This window comes from Charadrius vociferus, unplaced genomic scaffold (assembly GCF_000708025.1).
Source record: "Charadrius vociferus isolate BGI_N301 unplaced genomic scaffold, ASM70802v2 scaffold15, whole genome shotgun sequence".
Taxonomy (NCBI): domain Eukaryota; kingdom Metazoa; phylum Chordata; class Aves; order Charadriiformes; family Charadriidae; genus Charadrius; species Charadrius vociferus.
In genome coordinates, this window is record NW_009650064.1 from 772307 (window position 1) to 794699 (window position 22393).

At 37.4% G+C, this 22393-nt stretch overlaps 1 protein-coding gene across 1 annotated transcript in view; it reads left to right on the forward strand.

Moving 5' to 3' along the window:
* Positions 1–22393, forward strand: part of ANGPT1 (angiopoietin 1) — a 163664-nt gene that overhangs the window by 104392 nt on the left and 36879 nt on the right. The window contains exons 6-7 of the mRNA XM_009891800.1: positions 4987–5088; positions 22123–22289. Coding sequence (XP_009890102.1) covers positions 4987–5088; positions 22123–22289 — 269 coding nt within the window. The remainder of the gene's footprint in view (positions 1–4986; positions 5089–22122; positions 22290–22393) is intronic.

Consider the following 22393-nt stretch of genomic DNA (forward strand, 5'->3'; position numbering starts at 1 on the left):
ACGACGCTGAATATTTGCACTCTTTGCGTGTATAATCCTGTTCTTCTCAAAAAAATATATTTGGGAGGTTCTTTTGATAAAAATGAAACCTTAGCCTGTAGAAGACTAATTTTTTGGAAGGTTTTTGGTGCTAAGGTACCCGAGTCAGCTGAAGCTAGGAACATGAAAGAATAACCTAAGCCTTGCACATGGAGGAATGCTGGCTGTCCCTCAGATGAGGCACTATTGGGAGCAGCCTCCAAGAAGGATAAGAGCTGATTACCTGGAGGAGGAAAATACAGTGGTGTCCAGACTGTGGGAAAACAGGAGGGAGGGAACCACGTGTGTCTTGAGAATTTATTCTTACTGCAGTAAAATAGTAACCCTGCAAACAGAAAAAGGCAATAACGAGTTTTACCAATGTTATGGTCTATAGCCATTTCATAATGATATTAAGAAATGTAAAACTTATTTTTAAACTAAATTTGGTTTTATTCAAGGCCTTTGGAAGCCCATAGATGTCAAGATGTTATTGTTTACTAAGGAATTAGAGTTCGCTAAACCATACATAGAATGGGGGTGAGAGAGTGCTATAGGCAAAGATCAATATAACTCTGGTGAAAGTGAATGGAAAAATAATTGGTATGACATAAAATACATGGACCCCTTTAAGCACTACTGAACAGGACAAGAACAATAAAAGCAGTTCTGTAGAAGCTGTTCAACTCAAAACAGGGATGTATCGTCAAAGTTCAAATTGTCGGTGGCTTTTCTTAGCCTTATTAAAGTTCATAAACCATCCCTGGGTTGCAATGAAGAACAACAGTTGCCAGAAAACACTGTGGCACCGATGATTCTGGTATATTTACCTTAAATCCGCTTCACTTGTAATACAAGGGCAGAGACGCTATGGAAGCCAACTGTGTTTCCGCTACATCCCTGTTTGCTGACACTGTGATCAATCAGTACAGGCAGCACAACTCAGCTGATATCATTGCATTATTTTTTCCGGGAAGCTTCCTGTTTTAGCAAGAAAATTGGGGGTGGAGGGTGGGGGAGGGAGCATGTTGAAGGCATTTCTGCTACCACCTGTTTCTGTCTTGCCCTGGCGATAACACAGCAAGAGCTGATCCCAGACACGTGAGGAGTGTGATTTTTTTAACAGATGTTTTTTCAGACATTAAGGTCGTATTAACAGTCTACAAGGTAGTGCTGTGCAGAGATAGCTGAACTAGCTCCAGCTGAGACAGCTTCAAAATCACATCAGTGCAGTACTGTGCCAGGACTAATTAGTTCAGAGGTAGCACTATGTTGACACAGTTAGATTGCTCTGGGACCCTAAGTAATATCCTGATAGGTACTCCATGGAGACATACCCGCTTGTTTAGTCAGCTTAGTTATGTGGATTACCACAATGCAATGCACAACTCTGACGTGTCTTAAGAGGCCTAATATATTGTTACCTTCTGTAATACTCACAGCCACTGGCAACTGTCTCATTTGTAGTAATTTTATACTTCAGGTCACAAAAATATACCTTAATTTCATTTTACGTTTCCTAAGGAATACTTACTAGAATCCTGACATTCAACAGAAAGTATCCATTTGCCATATATACAAATGTTACTGTCAGTGCTCATTTTTTGCTGGTTTTGCCTTCATATATTCATAGAAAAGTGTCCTCTGCGCTTACAGCTCCATGCCGTTTATACGCCTCATTTTTATATGCTTACAAATTTAGATTGTAATTTTTCTTTCACGTTCCTACCTTCAACAGTTCATTGGTTTAATTCATTAGTCTTCCAAACCTGCATCAAAAATTAGTGATTCATTTCTATTTAAAAGGATCTTAGTAATATTCCATATTTTTGAGATGGGAAGAGAAAAAGATAGGCTTGAAGTATTAAGCTAATTAATTGGCTTACTTTGGGGGGGGGGTGCGTGTGCAATGCCTGATGGTGTTGACAAATTAGTGTCCCTAGGCCATAGTGAGAGCAAAGGCAAGAAGAGTCCTCCCAGTCTCCTACAGAGGTGTGGTCAGCTACAGGCGAAGCAGAGGCAGAGGAGCAATGGGAGTGAGGTTGTCACCATTTTGGAGCTGAAAGAAGTATGTCACCTTTAGGAGCTGAAGTAGGCCAGGAGGACTGGTCTGGGTACATACAGAATCTCTGTATCTCCCCTTGGATCAATGTATTGGACTCTCCTACTGTCTCCTGTAATGCCCTCACAAGCATGACTTCTACCAATTTCTGGGTGCACTGCACTGAAAATATAGTGTTATTAATTGCCAGTGGGGTCTATATATCTGGGTCTTTATGATTCTGCAAAACCAATTGCCACCGTTGCCACGAATGCAGCCTTCACTCCTTCCACATTCTGCCTGTGGACTTCCTACCAAATTGGTGTCGATGGTCTCTCTGAGCATGTCTGCCAGAATTTTAACCCATTAAATGTGTGCTAGCCCCATATGCTGTGGAGGTTGTCATCCCAACATGGTTACCTTTATGCTTGGTTTCTGCTTAGCAGATATGCGTTCCCTAAATCTTAAGTGGCTGGTCTTGAGCTTATTACTCCATGCCAACAATGTAGACTTGTGATGTCTTAGAGCGTATGCACTTAAAATGCAATGTGTGGTTATCTCCCTCCTTTTGCTTACTTTAAAATTGGGCTGATCTCTAAAAGATTATTATGAAGTTTATACTAATTTCATCCATAAAGCTAAAATATGTATAAATAATCTCATACATGCCTTTTAGTAGCTTGAGTATTTTTACCCATGTATTTAAAGAAGGGCAAGAGCGCAATGCTTTGGATGCTCTTTTAATCTAAATCGGGTTATTTTATTGACAACAAACTCAGAATCTAAAGATGTATATAAATTCAAAGTCACTTTTCTTCATCCTTTTCTTCCCTGGTAGAGGGTTAAATATCAGAACATGTTAAAAGGTGTTTAATGGCTGAGTGCCTTGACCTTGTCTGGGACAGAAGCCAGTCCAGGACATGTGTTGGCTAGAGCTATGCACAATGAACATCTATAATCAGCTTGGCACTCCTGTTAATACGGCAGGTGTTTGTGTCTACCACCGTGGAAAGTGCCAGACCACACAATGATGGCTAGTGAGTAATGTGCTGCTGTAAATCTTTCTTTCACTGTGCAGTTTTCTCTTTTAATTTACTATATTATTCAGAAAACATCAAAGTCTTTTTATAGGTATTTTATTATATTTTAGCATGAAAACCCCATCATTTGTTTGTGCGTGTCTTTAAAATGAGTAGTCTTAATACAGTTGAGGATTTAATGCTTTAAATATTGGCAGTGGATTCATGGGAGCATGAAATGACTTATAAGGAAAGTAAATCAATCATTTAGAAATTCTCACTGTAAATCAGACTAAAGAAATTAAATCCTGTAGATAAATGTTTTGACTCACAGTGTCTTCCCTCAAGGAGGAATAGGGTGAAAATGTTTGTCTAGCAAATTGTGGCTTTTCTTGCGGTTACCCTAAATCAAATTCACATGTTTGCTCTGTTCAGTACTCTATTTCCTTCCTGTACCTACACAGGGACTTCACTCGGCATGCCTGGAGCAAATTAAAACATAAGCACTTGCACAGGATTACTATGACAATGCTTATGAGTAGGAAAGATTTGGAATTGATTTGCCTGAGGGTGGAATATTGTTCTCTAGTTAACTGAGGGACAAATTTTTATTTAACTTGATTGGATAGTAACCTTCAATTTGGCAAAGTGACTTAAAGCTTTAAATTACCAACAAGTGCTGAATGGATTAACTCTTGTTGATGTGAATACCAAAAGCTAATCTAATGGGTGACACCTCTTCAACCCTCTTACATACTGACATCTTACTTAAAAAGAGGGATATAACTGTTCAAGAGTAAAGACAAATGAAATTTAGAATAGTTGCAGTGCCAGTATGGCACGGATGAGTACACAGGAATGAAAATCAGGAAAATTCACTTAAGCAGCACTGAGAAAATCAGTTGGAACTTAAAATCAACTCTTATACAAAAATAGGAACATAAATTAATACTATCACTTGCTACATACCAAGAAAAGTGAATGGATAAGAAGTATTTGCATTTTTTCATAATTTATCTTTTATGTTTTTGAAAAGATAATGTACAAAGAGTGAAAAGGAATGAAAATTAACCATCCATTTTAATTATTATGTGGATTATTTAAGACTGTTAATGCATTTCAGTTGGCGCAGTATTCTATCAAGCTTCAGCAAAATTGCCAAATTGTTAAATTATCCTTAATATACAGAATCTCAGTATCTAGGTTAGAATTTTATTAGTGTGATGATGGTAGGGTATGATCTTACATGTTCAGGATAGGTCTTAACTTCTGAGCTTGTCCCACTGACCTCTGTTCTTGAGCCTGTTGCTATCTGTCCTCTGTCAGCTGTAAGGCAGCTTAGACTAAGATCAAATGGTTCTGTTTTGGGACACTGCCAGGCACACTGTAGGTAACATTACAGTACAAAATAAAACAGAATAATCTCTTCTTTGCTACATTTTGGACTACCTGAATGGGTATTTTCTGCAAGGATTCCTGAAGATTCTTTCTTAGACAGAATCACACTCTGCTAAAAGCTATAGAAAACATTATTGTCACTGAAAAAAATGCTCGTTTTGTTAAGTGAAAGGGATTGATTTTAGAGGCACTGCAGAGAAAATAGAAAAGGAGCATGGAGGGAATGTGAAAAGGAAAGCTGAGAATGCAGAGGGGGATGATGGACAGATGTTCTTGAGTAATGTGCTGAAACAACAGGAGACATTACTGGGAGAATTGTGCCGAACATGAGGAGAGCTCTGATTGTAATCAAGTGGTCGAGGACACCATTGAGGGCACAGGGCATGAATCCATAGGAAAACAGGCTTCCTTAGTTCTAATATTCACAAATACTTCCCCCGCCTAAGATGACAGGATTCCAATGCAAGTTTGTTTTATTGGGTTGATTTTTGTTTGTTTATTACTGCATAGGTCTTTTGCAATATGGAAACTGCTGGAGGAGGATGGACGGTTATACAGCATCGAGAAGATGGGAGTCTGGATTTTCAAAAAAGCTGGAAAGAATACAAAATGGTAAGGTGAAAAATAGGAATAGCTGTACAGTTCATAGAAGTGTTAGATTTCAAATAGTACTCCCTATTATCTTAAGCAGATAGTTCTGCCTATAGTGATGTGGTGTGGTCCCGCGGTCTTTTATGAGCTACCTTTTGTCATGCCTGTTACTTTGAAAATCATAATATTCTTTTTACTCAATCAGTTGAGTATTATTTCCCATGACTTAGAGTTTCTTTCAGATCAGTTACTGAGGTTAAAATGAGGTTGGGCCAAGGCACATGCACTAAAGAATGTTGCTGTCTGTCCCTCTGAAGTTTTGACTTGCTGTGGTGTTAAGGGTTAATAGGCATGTGATGATGTTCCTATTGCATGGATGTTTTCAGCTGAGAGGAACTCCTTCACAACTTGGAGCATCTCAAAAAGTTTTACTGGGGTTTATCCCAAGCCATACAGCACCTCTGCCAATCAAGCCAATGTACTGGAAATGTTGATACTTCAAATAGGATTAAGAGAAAATAAATAACTTACCAAATTACAGATGATATGACTTTCACAGGCTATTTTCCCTCTGCCAACTCAAAAAAAATTTACTCCAATCTAAATAACTTCTGAGTTTTTTCATTCACTGCCTGATCAAACTTTCTGATGGAGCTTCTTTCTCTGAGTCCCTGAGGACTGGTTTGGATTTCATTGACATTTCCAGTGAAATTTTCAGAACTATGTTATCAGCCTGGAAGAGGAAAAACTTTCTTCCAGCAGTTTTCAAAAAGCACTAAATAAAGATAGCATTTAAAATGTTTTTTTAAAAAAAAGCTAGTTCAGTTCAGTAAAAATTTCTATGGGAAAAAGTTCTGTTACAGAACTTACCATTTCAGAAATAAATGTAATATAAGATTATTGAACCTAAAGGCCATTTTGGATTTTATGGATGCTTTCTTTTCAATATTTTTATATTACTTGAAAATATAATTTGTAGGGGTCAAAACTAATCATTTGGGTCAGACTTCTGCTACTATGGATAACCACAGGATCTAATCTGTTTCATAATATATGAGAAGCAAAAATAATATTGAAATGAAAAATAGGTATTTTTAATGGATTTTCAAAATTGGAAACTTTTTTTAGATTTCCTAAAGTTTTAATTTAGCAGGAAACTTGAAAACTCTTTTGCTCTATTTTGGTTTTATATAAAATATATAAAATAAAATAGAAAACATCAATTCATTTTGAGGAAACCAAAAGTTGAAGATTCTACCCGTTCTACTTACAAGGAAATTAGAATTTATATATGCAACATACTCATTCTCTACATATGGGCTGTTTTAATTTATCCGTACCATACCAATTACTGAGATTTACTCAGTTTTTCTCTCCTGTGCTTTTTCTTAGACCATTTAATAAAAATAGCTCTTCTTTTCAAAGTGTTCCCATGTGATCTGTTTTCATATATATCCCTTTGCTTAGTCAAACATTTTTCTCAGATTTTCCTTTACAACGATGTGAGCCTGTTAAGGATTAGATTATGTTGGTTTTGTCTAGTTCAAGCAGTCTGAATTAATTTTGCTTCTCTTTAGGAATGCTATAGTCTTCTAAGAGGCCATTTACTTCTGCCAAATAAAAAGGATCTGTTTTGGACTTTTACTGATAGCTATCCTATAAGTAAGTCATGAGAAAACATGGTATTTAGGTTTGTCTTTACTTCTGTGAACCGTTTCACTGAAGTAACTATCGTAAGCTCCCTTCTGCGATTACCTTACATCACCAAATGTTGGATGATAGAGTCTGATGGATGCTCTGTGAATTACTGGAATGCGTGACAGCTTCTGAGCTTCAAGACAAGGACACCACTAACTTAATTCTCTCATTGTTCTGTGTGGGTGACCAGTGTCTATTGGATCACATCCCCTCTCCTTCCTGACACATCTAGTTGGTATGGTGGGGGACACAATGGTATTTGGTCTTACTTGGAGTGGTTGAACTTAAAACGTGTTCTCTCGGCTGTTCAGATACAGCTTTCCAGATTTGCTAAGACATTCTTGTTGTGCTTGTATTTCACTAGGGCCCCAAATCTAACAGAACTAATCAATATCATAATAATATCATAGCAGTAATAATAAATCTCTGGGGCTTCTTTTAGTTTCAGTGCATTTAGTTCTTATTGGAAAAGAACCTGGAAAACTGTTTAAGTTATTCAGTTATAAGCAAGTACTGACTGCCAGCTTCTGAGCCGGACAGGGACTCAGGCCACCAACCTGCAGTACCACTGGTGCCCTCACAAGTTATTGGCTGTTCCAGTTTTATGAGGCCACTGCACATTTTCTCTGTCTCTAAGCTGCAATCCTTACAGCAGGTAGCTCGGAAAGGATGCACATGGAGTATTCTCTGCAAAGCAGAGTGACAGCACTGCTGCGTTACAGGAGACTCCTGGCACCAACTCACCCTGCAGACAAAACTTGAAACAATCTTTGTCTTTGATTCAGTTTCGTGTTGATGTCTTCAGCTTACATGGAAGTACTTCAATTCCTGTTCTATATATTTTCCAGACACCAACACAGGAAACAGGTTAAGAGGGAGATAAAGTAGCCATAAATCTTTTGAAAGTAAGAAATATACAATTCCATCCATACATAAATTACCGCAAAGTCAGTGATACTACAGTAATAGTGGCCCTAACTTTTTCTCCTTGTTCTTTTCACTCCATTTCCATTAACGTGCAGTCTCCACTCTGAAAAATAAAGTTACTCTTTCTTTGGTATTTAAACCAATAGGTAATGAATACAAAACCTTTTATGTGGATTTATTGTTATGCAAGATTGATTATGCCATCTTCTTCCTTAGTGGCACATGTGCTTACCAGTATCGTTCAGTTTTGTTATTGGTCTCATCCTATGCAGTGTAGTTTGTGCCTTTGCTTCTAAGAACTCCTTTCTGACTACGAAATCTCTTGGGCCATTTTGGTTTTGTACACTCAATATTGATTGGAAGACATTCAGAGGAAATCCCGTGAGTCTATCCCCCCATCTTTTTCTTGTTACTATCTACTATATCCACTCTTTCACATTTTGCCATGGATTTTCCATTATACTATTTGTTGCTTATCAGAAAAAATCTGAAGTGAAGCAATTTAGTAAGTAAATAATTTCTTTAACAACAGCTAAGATCACCCTGAAGCAGGTTTCAACTGTTTTTCACATTGCCTTGCCTGAGGAGGGAATGTAAAACACTATTAGATTTTTGGCCTCTAGGAGGAGAATATGATTTTTAAAACTATTGCTTACCATCTGCAAACCTGAGCCACTTTTAGAAGGGGGGTTTCTACAAGCTTACTCTCTAAGACACAGTTTCTGGCATTTATTAGGCAGTCATTAGCAATAATGAAATCCAAGCAAATTATTAGCTCATGTGCTAACTTGGCTATCAACATTTTTTGCTCAAATTCCAGTTTTTCATTTCTTGGACAAATGCACCTTTCCCAGTCACTGTCTCCATTTTTGCCAAATTAGGTGATGGAGTATTGGATTCCCTATTCTCTAGCCTTTTAGCATGTCTAGTTTAATAATTCCCATGAATTTCACAGAAGTTATTCCACACTCAACAACCCAACATTCACTATCAGTTTCCTAAGGGGGCTTCTTGGGGGTCAAGTCTACTGAGGGCTTCCTCAGACCTTTAAAATTATTTTCTTGCTTTCTGTCATTGCAGAAAGACTCTTAATAGGTATTTCAAATTACGTGCCTTGGCCAGCCCACAACAATCCTTTTCCTAGCCATTTTTTTTGTTCCCTGCATGCCAGTATTTAATTGTACTGCATGCCTTTATTGCTACAGTATAGTTATTTTCCTCTTTCTGATGAAAGAAAGCTATCACTTTTTAAATCATTCATAATGTCATGAGCTAGATTAGGATCACTTGTACATTTAAGACTCACATCTGAATTTCTAAGCTTCATGGCAACCACCTCCTGTCTTCCTGACCAGCAGCTCGATTTTTTTTTGGTTCTTTGAGGCAAGAATGAAGTTTAGTGGTAAATTCCACACCCCGTTAATCTCATGTTCCTGATTAACATCTAAGAGTCCAACACCAGTTCAGTGCTTAAAAGAAGTTTGCTGCTGACTTATCTCACAAGTCATCACCAGCATTTGTGTGTGCCTGAAAAGCACATCTACTGAACCATTTCCATTTCTGTTGGGGTTTCTTCTTTTTCTTCTCTCCTTAAAGCTGTTGGGTCAAATTGATGGCTAGCTCTGTAGTGCCAACATGATATGATGGCAAAGCAGGATAATTTATGCTCTTCTGTGGCTCAAGTTCTGCAGCACACTGAGAGCTGGACCACAGAGATAGTTACTAGAACTTTCTCAGGAAGTATTTCTGGATCCAGTTCTAGTGGGCATTTACATTACGTTATCTGGAATAATCTGACTTTCCTCTGAGCCTCAGTTAATTATAACTAGTATAACATCTGTTGATTCATGTCTTCTGTTTACCTAAAAGACATCTGAACACCTCTTCGGATTGTAAGTCTCTCATTTCCTTCCAGGCATGATGGTTTTTACCCTTTTTGATGTACTTCCTACAGTTCATACCTGTGACTAAGCTCTAGTGTGATCATAGGTCCCACCCATCTCCTGGAATCATAGAATCATAGAATGGTTTAGGTTGGAAAGGACCTTGAAGATCATCAAGTTCCAACCTTCCTGCCATGGGCAGGGACACCTTCCACTAGACCAGGTTGCCCAAGGCCATGTCCAGCCTGGCCTTGAACACCTCCAGGGATGGGGACTCAACAACCTCTCTGGGCAACCTGTTCCAGTGCCTTACAACCCTCAAAGTGAAAAACTTCTTCCTAAGTTTAATCTAAACCTGCCCTCTTCCAGTTTAAAGCCATTCTCCCTCGTCCTATCACTACATGCCCTAGTAAAAAGTCCTTCCCCAGCTCTCCTGTAGGCCCCCTTTAGGTACTGGAAGGCGGCAATAAGATCTCCCCGGAGCCTTCTCTTCTCCAGGCTGAACAGCCCCAGCTCTCTCAGCCTCTCCTCATAGGAGAGGTGCTCCAGCCCTCGGATCATCCTTGTGGCCCTCCTCTGGACACGCTCCAGCAGGTCCATGTCTTTCTTATGTTGAGGACTCCAGAGCTGGATGCAGTACTCCAGGTGGGGTCTCACGAGAGTGTAGTAGAGGGGCAGGATCACCTCCCCTGACCTGCTGGCCTCACTTCTTTTGATGCAGCCCAGGATGCGGTTGGCCTTCTGGGCTGCGATTGCACATTGCTGACTCATGCTGAGCTTCTGGTCAATCAACACACCCAGGTCCTTCTCCTCAGGGCTGCCCTCCAGCCATACCCCGGAATACCTTCTAGCTGGTGACAATCAAATTGCTGATCACCCCGTGTTTTCATATCACCAGTCCCTGCAAGTCCTACAGACTACAAGTTGTGTATTTGGGTGTCTAGAACTACCTGAATTATTCATAACAAGAGCTACCATTCCAACAAAGATTTTGTTTCTTAGTACTGTCTTTCAGTTCATTCTGAAAACTTCCAGATGTTACTTACATTTAACTTTTATTTGCAAAGTGTCCAGCTCCTGTTTTAGAATGTGGTCACCTAATTCCTTTTATGGTCTCCATCTGTTTTAAGTCTTATTTTAATTTCTCTTGTGAAAGTTTCCGTCCCAGTTTTCAGTTTTGTTAGCATTCTTTCTGCCCACCTTTCCCGTCTCTAAACAGTTTTTTGTTCCATAATGCTTCAGTATAGTGCTTATCTTGCACTTTTTTTCTTTTTCAAAATAGGTCCTCACCACAATTAGCATTGTGTTTGACCTGAGCAAAGAGGCAAAACATCAAGCTGTTGTACTGTTCCCTTTTGGAACATTAATTGATGGTGGATATTTCTCTAATGTAGTTTTGTCCATTTAGAAAGATTGTGCAGATTCTATTTTCTCCCCCAACACTTGAAGAATCAAACAACTACAGACGAAGCTCCAACCATTTTCAGTCACATTGGATTACTATGTTAATCACTTTCTTTTTTAAGTGAGCAGCTGACTGCATAAAAAGCAATGCACAAAGCTCATTTTTAAATTGTTTGTGTAAGCTTCATGATTCTTGTCCCACTATTTTAGTGGAAAACAACTTCAGATGTGTGTTTTTTTAGACAGAAATTACATAAACCATATGGCTTGACTGAGGAGAATGTTCTTGACAGAAAAAATAAATTTGCTCATAATTTGAATGCTCGTATTGTACAAACAATATCTTTCATAAGCCTTGGTTTTGTTAAACTTAGCTATTCTGAATTAATTTTAAACCCTTTTCTGGATTATAAGTACTTGAACTAAGTTATGCATCAATATGGCCACAAAGTCTTCACACTTCTTGCATTCACAGTTGTCTGATACTAATGATACATTTGCCATGTTCCTGTGTTCTTTAAAAGACAATTCAAGTAAAGTCAAACAGCTCCGAAGATGGTAACTGCTCTTTCTGTCATTATTCCACATTAAATGAGTTTGTCAAAAGCTCATTTTTTGGATCTTCATTCATGCTAAATTTTTCCCTTTAGACTAAAGAAAAGATATTGTTGGGAGCTGAAAAGTACGTTCCACTGCAAGCACACGATGCAGCTCCATGGGTTCACAGGACATCAAGTACGGAAATGGCTGTTGAAACTAATTTTGCCTAACTCCTGTTAGGGAGATTTAGAAAGATGCTGCTGTTGTTCACAGGAATTGAAACACTCATCAGCTTTTCAGATAACAATTTTTAATTTTGGCAGGAATTTCAAATTAGGAAACCTTTATCATCATATGGAAAATATACATACACATGTTAGCGAGAAACTCCTAGCTACCAACAGGCGTGTGGTTTTATCACAGTAAGAGGTTTCCTCCACTGATTTTGGCTTGAGCTATATTCAAGTAATCTATTTTTTGGTCACAAACAGTAACTCAAAGAATTATAAGCAAAACAAAAAAAAGTTAGACTTAATGTACCCATGGTCAGATACGTAAACCTTAAAAGCATGACTGGTGATTGATTTCATATGGACATAAATTTTCATCTTCACTGTTATTACCCCCAGATTGTTCGGCTACGAAGGATCCCCCCAAGGGCAAAGATATACAGCCGCTCCTGATACTTAGCTAACTGGATTTTATAATAAGAATCCGTGTCTTCCTTCCAGTATTTTTGTTTCCCTGTTTTGCACAGGAGGGATCCAGTGGATGGGGATCCTACTCCTCTTTGACTCAATTCCTTCTTCCTCAACTACTAGGCCATACCTGTACCAGCACATTGAACAGGGCCATGGTTTGTGCGTGAACACGGTCTTGTGACACAAGATCCTCATCACTAGATTTTAGTGGCATTTTTGTCTAACTCAAATAACATTCCCCAAATAATGCCCAAGCAGTTAGGGGTAATAGGCCATTCTCAAATGGCAGTTTACACAGGGCTGCCCTGTTTTCAGAGCTGAGAAGGTTTTACTGTTAGCACATGGGTTATTCTGGTTTGCTTTCCTCTGCTTAGCAGAGCAGTAGGGGCTGTTCAGAGCACTCGTCACAGCTTCTCCTTCCCCCTGTGGCTTAGTGAAACAGTTCTGAGGGAAAGAATTGTTGGTTCAGAGAACATGCGGAGGCATTTTGAAGATAACCTCGGAGAAGGTTTTGTGGAAAGACCTGAGCCTTCATAACATTATCTGTACTAAATCCATCCATCTAGCTAGCTAGCTTACTACCTGGAGGTATATCCCATAATTCCTTCTGCAGAAACAGCTTCACATTCTTTCCCTGCCAGTAGCATGAAGAATTTTATAAAGTGTCTTACAATATCAGCATGGTCCTTCCTGCAAAAATGAAGGATTTGAGGACAGGGTGGACCTGTGAGAAAGGCAAGAACTAGGGAACACATTTCCTTGGAAAAGAAGGCAGGTTGCTTCTCTACTGTTAACAAACAAGACGGGTTGGGAGTGGTGGTGGTGTTGAATCATTACATTGCATGAATAAGTTTATGAGAGTGAGTTATGACTACAAGGGGATAAAAAAGGGACTCTTCAGACATGAATAATTTTGTAACATATAGTCACAAATACATTTCTTATGATAGTACCCTTCAAAGTCATGAGTTATAAGTTGCTTACATCTGAAAAAAATCATTTACTTCAAGGGACTGGGCTAGATGACATGGAAGTCATTTGTTTCTTTCAAACATTTACCAAGTAATTTGGGTATAAGGAAATGATTTTTAGTGACTGGAATGTGTATTAAGATATTGTGTGAGTAACGCCTTTCATGGAGACCCACTCTTCTGTGATAAAGAATGACATGTCACGCTAGTTTAATAAAAAGTCACTTCTGACTGCAACTGTTACTCAGATAATTGTCACTTTCATCAGTGTTATAAAAAGAGCCAACGTGTTCTCTGCTTCTCCTGAGGTCTAAATCCAGCATGTCCAGTGGAGACAGACATGATACCAAAGTGGTGAGAGACCATATTTTTATGGAAACATGCTCATGAAACTATTCTGGCCCTGACCAAGGCTTAATCTACAGTACGCATTTCAACAGTATGATCTAAGGGAGCAAGAATGAAACAATATTTGTTTGAGAGGGCTTTGGATCAATAGATTGGGCACCAGAGAGGATGTTGCCACACAAAGAAGCATCTTCTTTATTTTGGGGAATAATTTTGGATGTAAAACTATACACAATTTTTTTATTGGAGTACAGTTGTGTTTTAAATGTGTTATAGTCAGCCCAGTCTTCCCTGTGCAAACGTTACTGGATAACATCAGTTTCAACTGTTGTGTTGACACATGGCCATATACTACTCTGCCACCAGTGCTTCAATTTAACGCCATTAATGTATACCGATAAGACTCATGTGGTCTTCCAAAGGCTGGTAATATAACCATATAAGGTATTCTTCCATGTAAAACTTAATAAATTTTATGTAATGATATCAAGACTCAGCTTAATTGTGCTAACAGCTTGTAGCAGAGCACCATGAGAAAGATTAATGTTATTAAAGAAATTTTCTAACCTAAAGATGGAAATGCTATTTTACAAGAGCCAGGTGAGATTTTGAGAGGTTGTTTTTTAAATTAGTGATTTGAACATTCCGTAGAATTGTAGCAGAGGTCCTCCCGAATGATAGTTGTGTGCTCTCATCACGGAACAGCTTTCTCTTCAGGAAGGAACATTTCCTGCCTGATCTGTTCCATTTGGGACTCACCAGAGCAGCCCTTCACTTTGGTGCTCATGTCAAATTAACACTCGAACTTTTTGACTTTGGTGTCAGTCATCTTCTATTCTTCTTCAGCTATTTAGTGTAGCAGCTGAGCCCAAGAAAGAGAGACAAGAGGAACCCATAAGTCTGATGCTTGGGGTATTTAGATGGATTATGGGGCTGAGATTCAAGTCCCTGCTCAAACTCACATACAGACGGTTTGACTGTTGGTCTTTCCTGCAGCATCTATGCTCCTAGTCAGGTGCATCTTCGCTATTTGGGATGAATCTGTGTTTTTTGAAAAGATAATTAAGTCCTACCTCTAAAAGTTCTTTCTTTTTGCCTGAAGTGAAACAAAAGTGCTTTTTTTTTATTTATTTATTTATTTATTTATTAAACTTTGAAATTTTAGCCCTTAACCATACAACATATTTCTTTGAAAAAAAAAACAAAAACACCAAAAAAACAGAAAGGTCTCTTAACCAGCCAATTCATCTTTCTTAGAACACACAAACTGAGTTTTCTTTTCTTCAAACATACCCACTTCCCTGGGATGCTTTTAATAGAATCAGCATTAAGTGTCTGTATATTCCCAGGATCCATTTGTCCTAGACTGAAGAAGGTGGTTTGGGAGAGAGGCTCTCAACGTAATTTGTCTCAGTAGGAAATACTTTCCTGGTTTTAGTTAAACAGTAAGGAAGTTAGGTTGAGATCCAGGCCCGAGGAAGATGCACTGGCTGTTGTATAGGGGTCACTGTAGGAAACTGAACTGTTTGGAGCCCATTGCGTACCCAGAGGTAACATTTGTGTAAGGTTTGCATCTCAAGCCTGAATTCTGTTGCTGTGATTCTTCCTCATCAGGAAGTCTGCTACTATTGATTCTGTGAGTGTTTGAGAGGGAAAAAGGGAAAAGTGAACCTAACTTCTGTATGTCTACTAATATATTTGGTGCAGAATGAAGCGCAGAAGCCTGAATTGCTGCAGGATATGAACAAGATTTTGAGACATATTTTTCAAACTCGGAGTAATTATACAAAAATGTAGATCTTTATTTAAGTTGACAATAACTTAGTTTTTGGTTTAGTCTTTTGAGAAGGTACCTCTGGCTTCAATCTAAACATATTTTTAAAACTTGCCACTAAATAATAGTTATTGTTTCATAGAAATAATTCTGAATATTTAGTATTATTTTCCCATTCTCTTTTGAGTTAACATTACTTAACATATTTGTTCTCTGAGGAAATGGAAGTCATTTGTATAGACCACATCTTTATTTCAAATAATGCAATGAATAATTGAACACGATGGAAATGAAAAAGTATACTGACCTTTTTAGAAATTATCTTCTGAAACAAAATCCATTCCACATTCTCAGCTAAGGCAAAAGGAGCCGAATATTCTTTATGGCTTCTGGGAAGACACTGCTGCTGTAAAACACTGAGTTATCTGCTTTATTCAGTGAATTGTCTGACAGGAGATGAACCCTTAGTATATATTGGTTGTGTCTGGTTTCAATTTTGTTTTGTCTATAAAAAGTCAAAGCTTCCTATGAGCATTATCAGACAAAATAAATAAAGTAAGAGAGATAATTGTTTAATGAACTTGGAGTAACATGGTTCAACCAGAATACCCCCACAGATTTTGCCAAAGCTAATAAAACTCTTTTGCACCCTACTTATTATTTTTGAATAAGTATCAACTTTGTAAATTCTTAAGGTCATTTTTAAAACTGGCATTGAAGTCCATTTCTTTGTACTCATGACTGCTTTATTAGTTTTGACTCTGTTAATCACCATGCAGTTGGAAATGAGGTGGTGTAGAACCTGGATGTCATCTAGAGTAAATATTATAAAATCATGTACTTTTGTTTGTGATTCCTTGTTCTAAGTACTTTAATGCATACAAAAGAACAACAAATTAGTATTTATTTACTTTTTTACATAACACTTGGGCACTATGTCAGAATTTACACAATTTACTGTGTAGTTATACATATAAAGAACCAGAAAACTCATTTGCTTCATCCTAGTACATAAATGGGATTAAAACTGTCAGTAAGGTTCTATATTGTGTCATTTCTTTGCTCTGAAAACAAGTGTTATCATGTCTACAAGAACAATGTATTCTAAATATAGTACAAAACATCACCTTATTATTCCTTGATGAAAAACCTATTTTACTAATCAGTTGTGATTCTCTATCTTTTTAACTGCTTATTTCAGGTCAAACTTTGTCAAAATGTGATCTTAATGCAATTTTCAGCAGCAAAAATATAAATGTTTTCTGTAAATGAAACCGTAAAATAATCAATGCTAGGTCAGTGCAAAGATTTGTGTATCTTGTTTGTAGCTAGTAAGGGACAGCTAAGAAAACATACCATGATGATGTAAGTATATTCGCTGTTATATTCTCCCAAATTCCAGAGAGTGGTAATGAGGAAAGTGTAGGAGACCTCTGAAAACTTTTGGAAATTTCTTACCTTTCCCTATTACATTAAGTACTCTTTGGGGAACTTTAAGCCTCTGATTTGCCAGTTATCCCAGAATGTTGTGCAAATTTCAGGGGGAAAGCAAAAGGAATATTTTTGGAATAAAATGTAAAGTTTAAAGAATTTATTCCTCTACTTGGAAATGTACAATGAACAAAATATAGAAAGCTAATGACAAAATAGTTTATTTTAGTCATTTAAAATACAATTTTGGAACTGTGCTTACAATCCACTGGGTTTCAGAGGGACTTAAAATGTAGTTAACTACAAACACATTCGTGAAATACAGATGTTCCTTTTCCTAGTAGATTGATAGCTCAGGATGACTTGGATCACCTCATATACCTCCTTGAGTTTAAGTACAAAACTTTAACACAAATGATTCTGCAAGTATTTGTTATAGCAATAAGAATGAAAAAAAAAAAAAAAAAAAGAGTATGTAGACAAAGTATATATGTACTGGGAAACAAACACATTTAATGACTGCTATGGGTCTGGAATAGGTGGCTCCTATTATTAAGTTTTAAAAGCTAACAATATGTCCTAAGGCATTCTCAAAACCAAACTGCTTGTTCATAGGCATGACAAGCACAGTCTAAGGCAAGGTTAAAGGCATCTTATCACTTGGGACCCCACAGATTTGAGCAGCAATATAAACACAAATGTTCTGTTAACCAAAATGCTTGGATGTCATTACTGAATTTTCGTTACTGAACAATTACTGTATTGCAAAATTAGTGAGGCGTGCTTTTCTGTGGATTTTTGTCCTGTGTCCCACATAAAAGTCCCATTCTCATTACTAATATTCTCCTGAATCCCTATTATTTTCTAAGATTCTCTGTGGCAATAGCTTGAGTTCCCCTTATATATCCCTCAAATCTCTCCCAGATGTCTAAGGGTCTTCCGAGGCAATACATGCTCAGCGTCTGAGCTTGGCTGGCTGGTCTGTGCCTGCCAAAAGGCAATTGGAATAGGCAACTGCTGAGCTTCTGCTTCAGCATTTCTCCCAGCGGCAACTCATCCCAGGCACCAGTTCTCCTGAAACCTTGTTTTACTTCAAGTTTGTATGATTACTATCCCACCCTCAAAAGTGTTCAAAAAGTATTGCACAAAAACAAAGGACAAGTGGGCTTAACAATTGCACAAGCTTGTTTCCTTACATTTTCTGGCTGATGAAAAAAAGCCAAAACATTTTGTATTTGAAGATAAAATTCTGAAATGTACATCAAAGAGTAAAGATCTTGAAGGCGAATCAAAATAACCTGGCACAATCATCTTCTTTGCCAGCCTCACCATTGGAATGGAAATGAAATGTTAAATCACGTTTTTCAGGGGTTTTCTGTCTACTAATCTGTCTCTTCTGCACACAAAAGCTTACATATCTTGTCAAAGTAGTAGTGTTCTTGTAGCAGCAACAGTCTGAGTAAGATATAAACAAGGAAATCTGTGTAGTTATTAAGGCAGCCAAAGTATCTGGAAAAAACAGCAAGCGTGCAAGTCTTTCTTCAGGTCTGAAATAGAGGCAGTAAACTGCAGACTAAATACAGGTTGGAAACAGTTGAGTTTGGCATAATAAAATTATGCTTGAAGAAATTGTTCCCAACTCTGCCCTTAACAGAAATGTACTGCTCCTCTCTGTTTTAGATCTATGAAAGTTTTGATTGCCTGTTTGTTTGTTTATTTCTTTTTCCAGCCATATTAGGTGTTTAATAAAATACACTACTTCTCCTTAGGAACATTCCTTGCTTCAAAGTTACCTTCTATATTCCACTTACTTCCTTGGTTTTCTTTTCATCAGAGCAAGGAGTTTGTTTAAAAAGAAGTTGCTCCTGACAAGAAAAAAGAAAAAGAATCATTCTTGGTCTAGGCATTTCTAATCTGAGTTTGAGTATTGTAGCTCCTTATAATAGGATTCAGTTTTTTGTAACTAATGTGGTGGCTTTCCTCATAATTTTTTATATTCCTTTTTATATTCCTTTTTATATTCCTTCTGTTCCCTTTTGCTGCAACTTCATTTCCTCTGGTCAGGAGAGCAAACCACTTAGTGATAGATTTTCATCTTAGTGTAATAACACATGTGAAAAGGGAGAAGAAAGTGTAAATGTGAAGAAGAAAAATTATTATTGTTTCAGAATAATTATATATGGTGTCTGGAGTTTATATAGAACACATATGGGAACGCATAATGTTAAAAAAGCCACATGTATTACATCCTGAACAGGCTGTAATCTAAATAAGATAAGACAAATATAATTCAATAGAGACACAGTTCAAAGGGGAGTCCCCTCAGCTTGCCAACACTGGGGAAAAGGCAGAAAGGATTTCCTGAAAATCTACTTTTAAAGGTAGACAGCTGATAAGCATAATAATATATCTTCTCTGAATAAGAAACCATGTAGACCGCAAAGAAGCATACTTTGGCTGGTATATAAACACCTGTGCTCCAACTTCTGCCTTCTGGATTTTAGGGAGACAATCTGCCTGTTAGGTAGTCACCGCAGAGCATATTTTCCCTTCCTCTGAGACGAGTGGGCATGACCAGTGGTGAAAGAGGATGTCAGAGACAAACCACTGACTGCTCTGGTATGACACTACCAAAGCTACTAGAACAGGAGAGACCCTATGTGACAGTCATAGGGCAGAGACACAAGGCAAGGAGATGGAAGGATCACAGGAACAGACAGAAAACAGTGAAAACTACCAAGGGGTATGTCAACTGTAGACAGGGTTTATGCAGCTGAGGAAGCTTTTTGTATTTTAGGAGGTATGTATGAAGCCAAATAAGCATGTGAATGTGATCAGAGCAGTAGGTGAGAGATACAGAAACATCATCATGGGAAAGCTTGAGGAGTGGGAGCTCACACTGCGAGACTGATGTCATCAAAGCAAGATACCACCAGTATTAGCTACACCCAGTATTTACAGGGACTTACATAGGAAATCATCTGCTGAAGAAAGAGCATATAAGAAAATAATGTGCAGGAAAGGAAAAGCCAACTAATAGTATCCTCCTATATTTCAGTTTGAGTCTTCTCTGAGACTCACCACAGACTTCTGAATTTCAATTCTTGCAGACTAAACACTTTGTCCATGGGTATCACTTGATGGTCTCTGAGCCAAAAGGCAGACATGCTTATTCAAAATATAAACCAGCACGCTCAGCTCAGCGTAGCCAAACATGGCACGTCTTCTCAGCCTCTAGTATCAGTGAGCACCAAATATCTGCCCAGGTAGGCTAGTTAAAACAAAAGTGACCCCTGAGTAGAGTGCTTTCTAGTGTAATTCCCTGTAGGAACAACAAAAAATTCCTCCATTTGATTTTTTTTTTTTGATCCAGTCATAAAATGTTAAGCCTCTAAATTGTTTTAAATTAAGTTTCTTTAGAAGTTTGCAGCTGGTATAATTATTCATTGCCTGAGCACAGTATTAGCTGTGCTGCAGCTTAACTCAGCTGCCACATGGCCTCTGGGGAGGCAGGATTTCATCCTTGACGGACTCAACTAGTCAGGGCCGGAGGCAGGGCAATGCAATAAAAAACGGAAGAGAGAGAGGGCTGTACTTTCAGTGTTTCCGTCTCACGTTAGGAGTGACTGAAACATCATATAGAGAAAATAGATTTCTTGCCAATGTGTCTCATGGACACAGTTCCCATTACCTAACTTCTAGTCCCAAGGAAGTCTCTTAATTTTACCTCCTTTAATAAATATGTGCTTTTTGAAAAGGCTCAAACTTAATCTTGAAAATTACACTGACTCAATCAATGGCACATCACATAGTTTAATTAATGACCTGAAAGCAAATGTTGTCTGTTAAATACCATGATGGGCACTATAGAGGGAAAGTAACTTCCTATAGGGAATGACAAGTGAAAATATCTGAGATTGGGTACAGTCTAATCTATTCCAAACTAGAATTTTATTGTTTACTTCTTTCCTATATCTGTCAGTCACAGCTTAGTAACAGAAGGTGAATTTTTATCACAGTCCAGAAAGTCATCCAATCTTTCATTTAATTTGATCCAGAAATTTTCACAAGGCTCTTCTAAAACACTGCCAGTACATCAGTGCAAGCAAACCAGGAGATTTCCAGTTCCCACTTTTCCTAGCTTAAGAAATATGAATAAGTATAGTCACACTGAAATAGTTCTTCAAAAGTAAAGATTACAGTTTAATTTTTTTTTGTTGTTGTTTAAAGAGACCAGAAATGGATCTAAGGGTTCTCAGGTAGGAACAAATAGTTTATAAAGAATTATCTTAATATATATTACATTAAATTAATTACATTAAATAAAACCCTAACTTTAATGTAGTAAAATATTCACTAAGATTAAAACAAATTTAAAAACCGGTAAGATACACAAAAATATAGGTCTAGGAATACATTTTGAAAATTAGTTATACTTTTTTATTATTATTTTTCTATGTTTGAAAATCGTATAGTTTGCTTAACTGGAAATAAGATCATCTGAATATATGAAATATGAGGAGAGTTAGGTACCTTAAATATTCTACTGCTGTTTATTTTTCATTCTTAGAAAATAAAGTTACAGTACCCTCTCCGGTGCTTTTGATAATCTATGAATACTCCCAACTTCTTAAATTAAAGATTTCAAAGCATCAAAATATATATAGATATCTTATTTCACCTCAGCAGGTGAGAAAGTAATAACTTCATAGTAGCCAAAATCTTGGCTAATATGAGCTTTAGTGGATCAAGAATGAAATAAATAAATGTTACAACTGAGGATCACTCACAGACACTGTCCTGTCCTATCCCACAGGTCTTATATGCAGAAGAGGATTTTAAAATAAAACCCTCCCTCCTTAAGTTGTGACAGAAACTCGACAGGAAAGGAATCGTCCATTCTTCTTTAGAGATTAAAGCACGAGATATTATCCATCACTAACTTGAATTCAGTGTAGTGTAGGCTAATGTAAAGTCTTTTTAATCTTTTATAGCATATAGCAGAATTCTGTTTTGCCTTAATTGTCTCAATGATAACTAGGACTAATGCTATACGAAATGTATTATAGAATATGACTAAGCCCAGTATTCCCATTGAAGGTTGTGCAAATGCAGCATCATACTATTAATATCTTGTAATTGGAAAGTGATTTTCAACTGATAACCTCAACTGCCTTTTCAAGTATCAGTTGAACTACACAACACTCCTACATGGTTCGTATTAGTTGATTCATTTTATAGATAGTCAAACTGGAGCACAGAAAGCTATGACCAGTAATTAGAATGTATAGGTAAAATGTAATGATGGTTTTATTATTGTCTAAAGATTCTACCAATTACAATAATTACATCTAGTTATTTTGCCAACTTTTTTCTAGGGTTTTGGTAGCCCTTCAGGTGAACATTGGCTGGGAAATGAATTTATCTTTGCAATAACAAGTCAGAGGCAATATTCTCTAAGAATTGAATTAATGGACTGGGAAGGAAACCGAGCATATTCACAGTATGACAGATTTCACATAGGAAATGAAAAGCAGAATTACAGGTAAGAATCTATTAAAATTCTTTTGACTCTGCTGAGTGATAAATATTGTTCATTGTTCCCTTGTTAAATATGAGAAAGGACAATAATATGATACTGATTTTAAT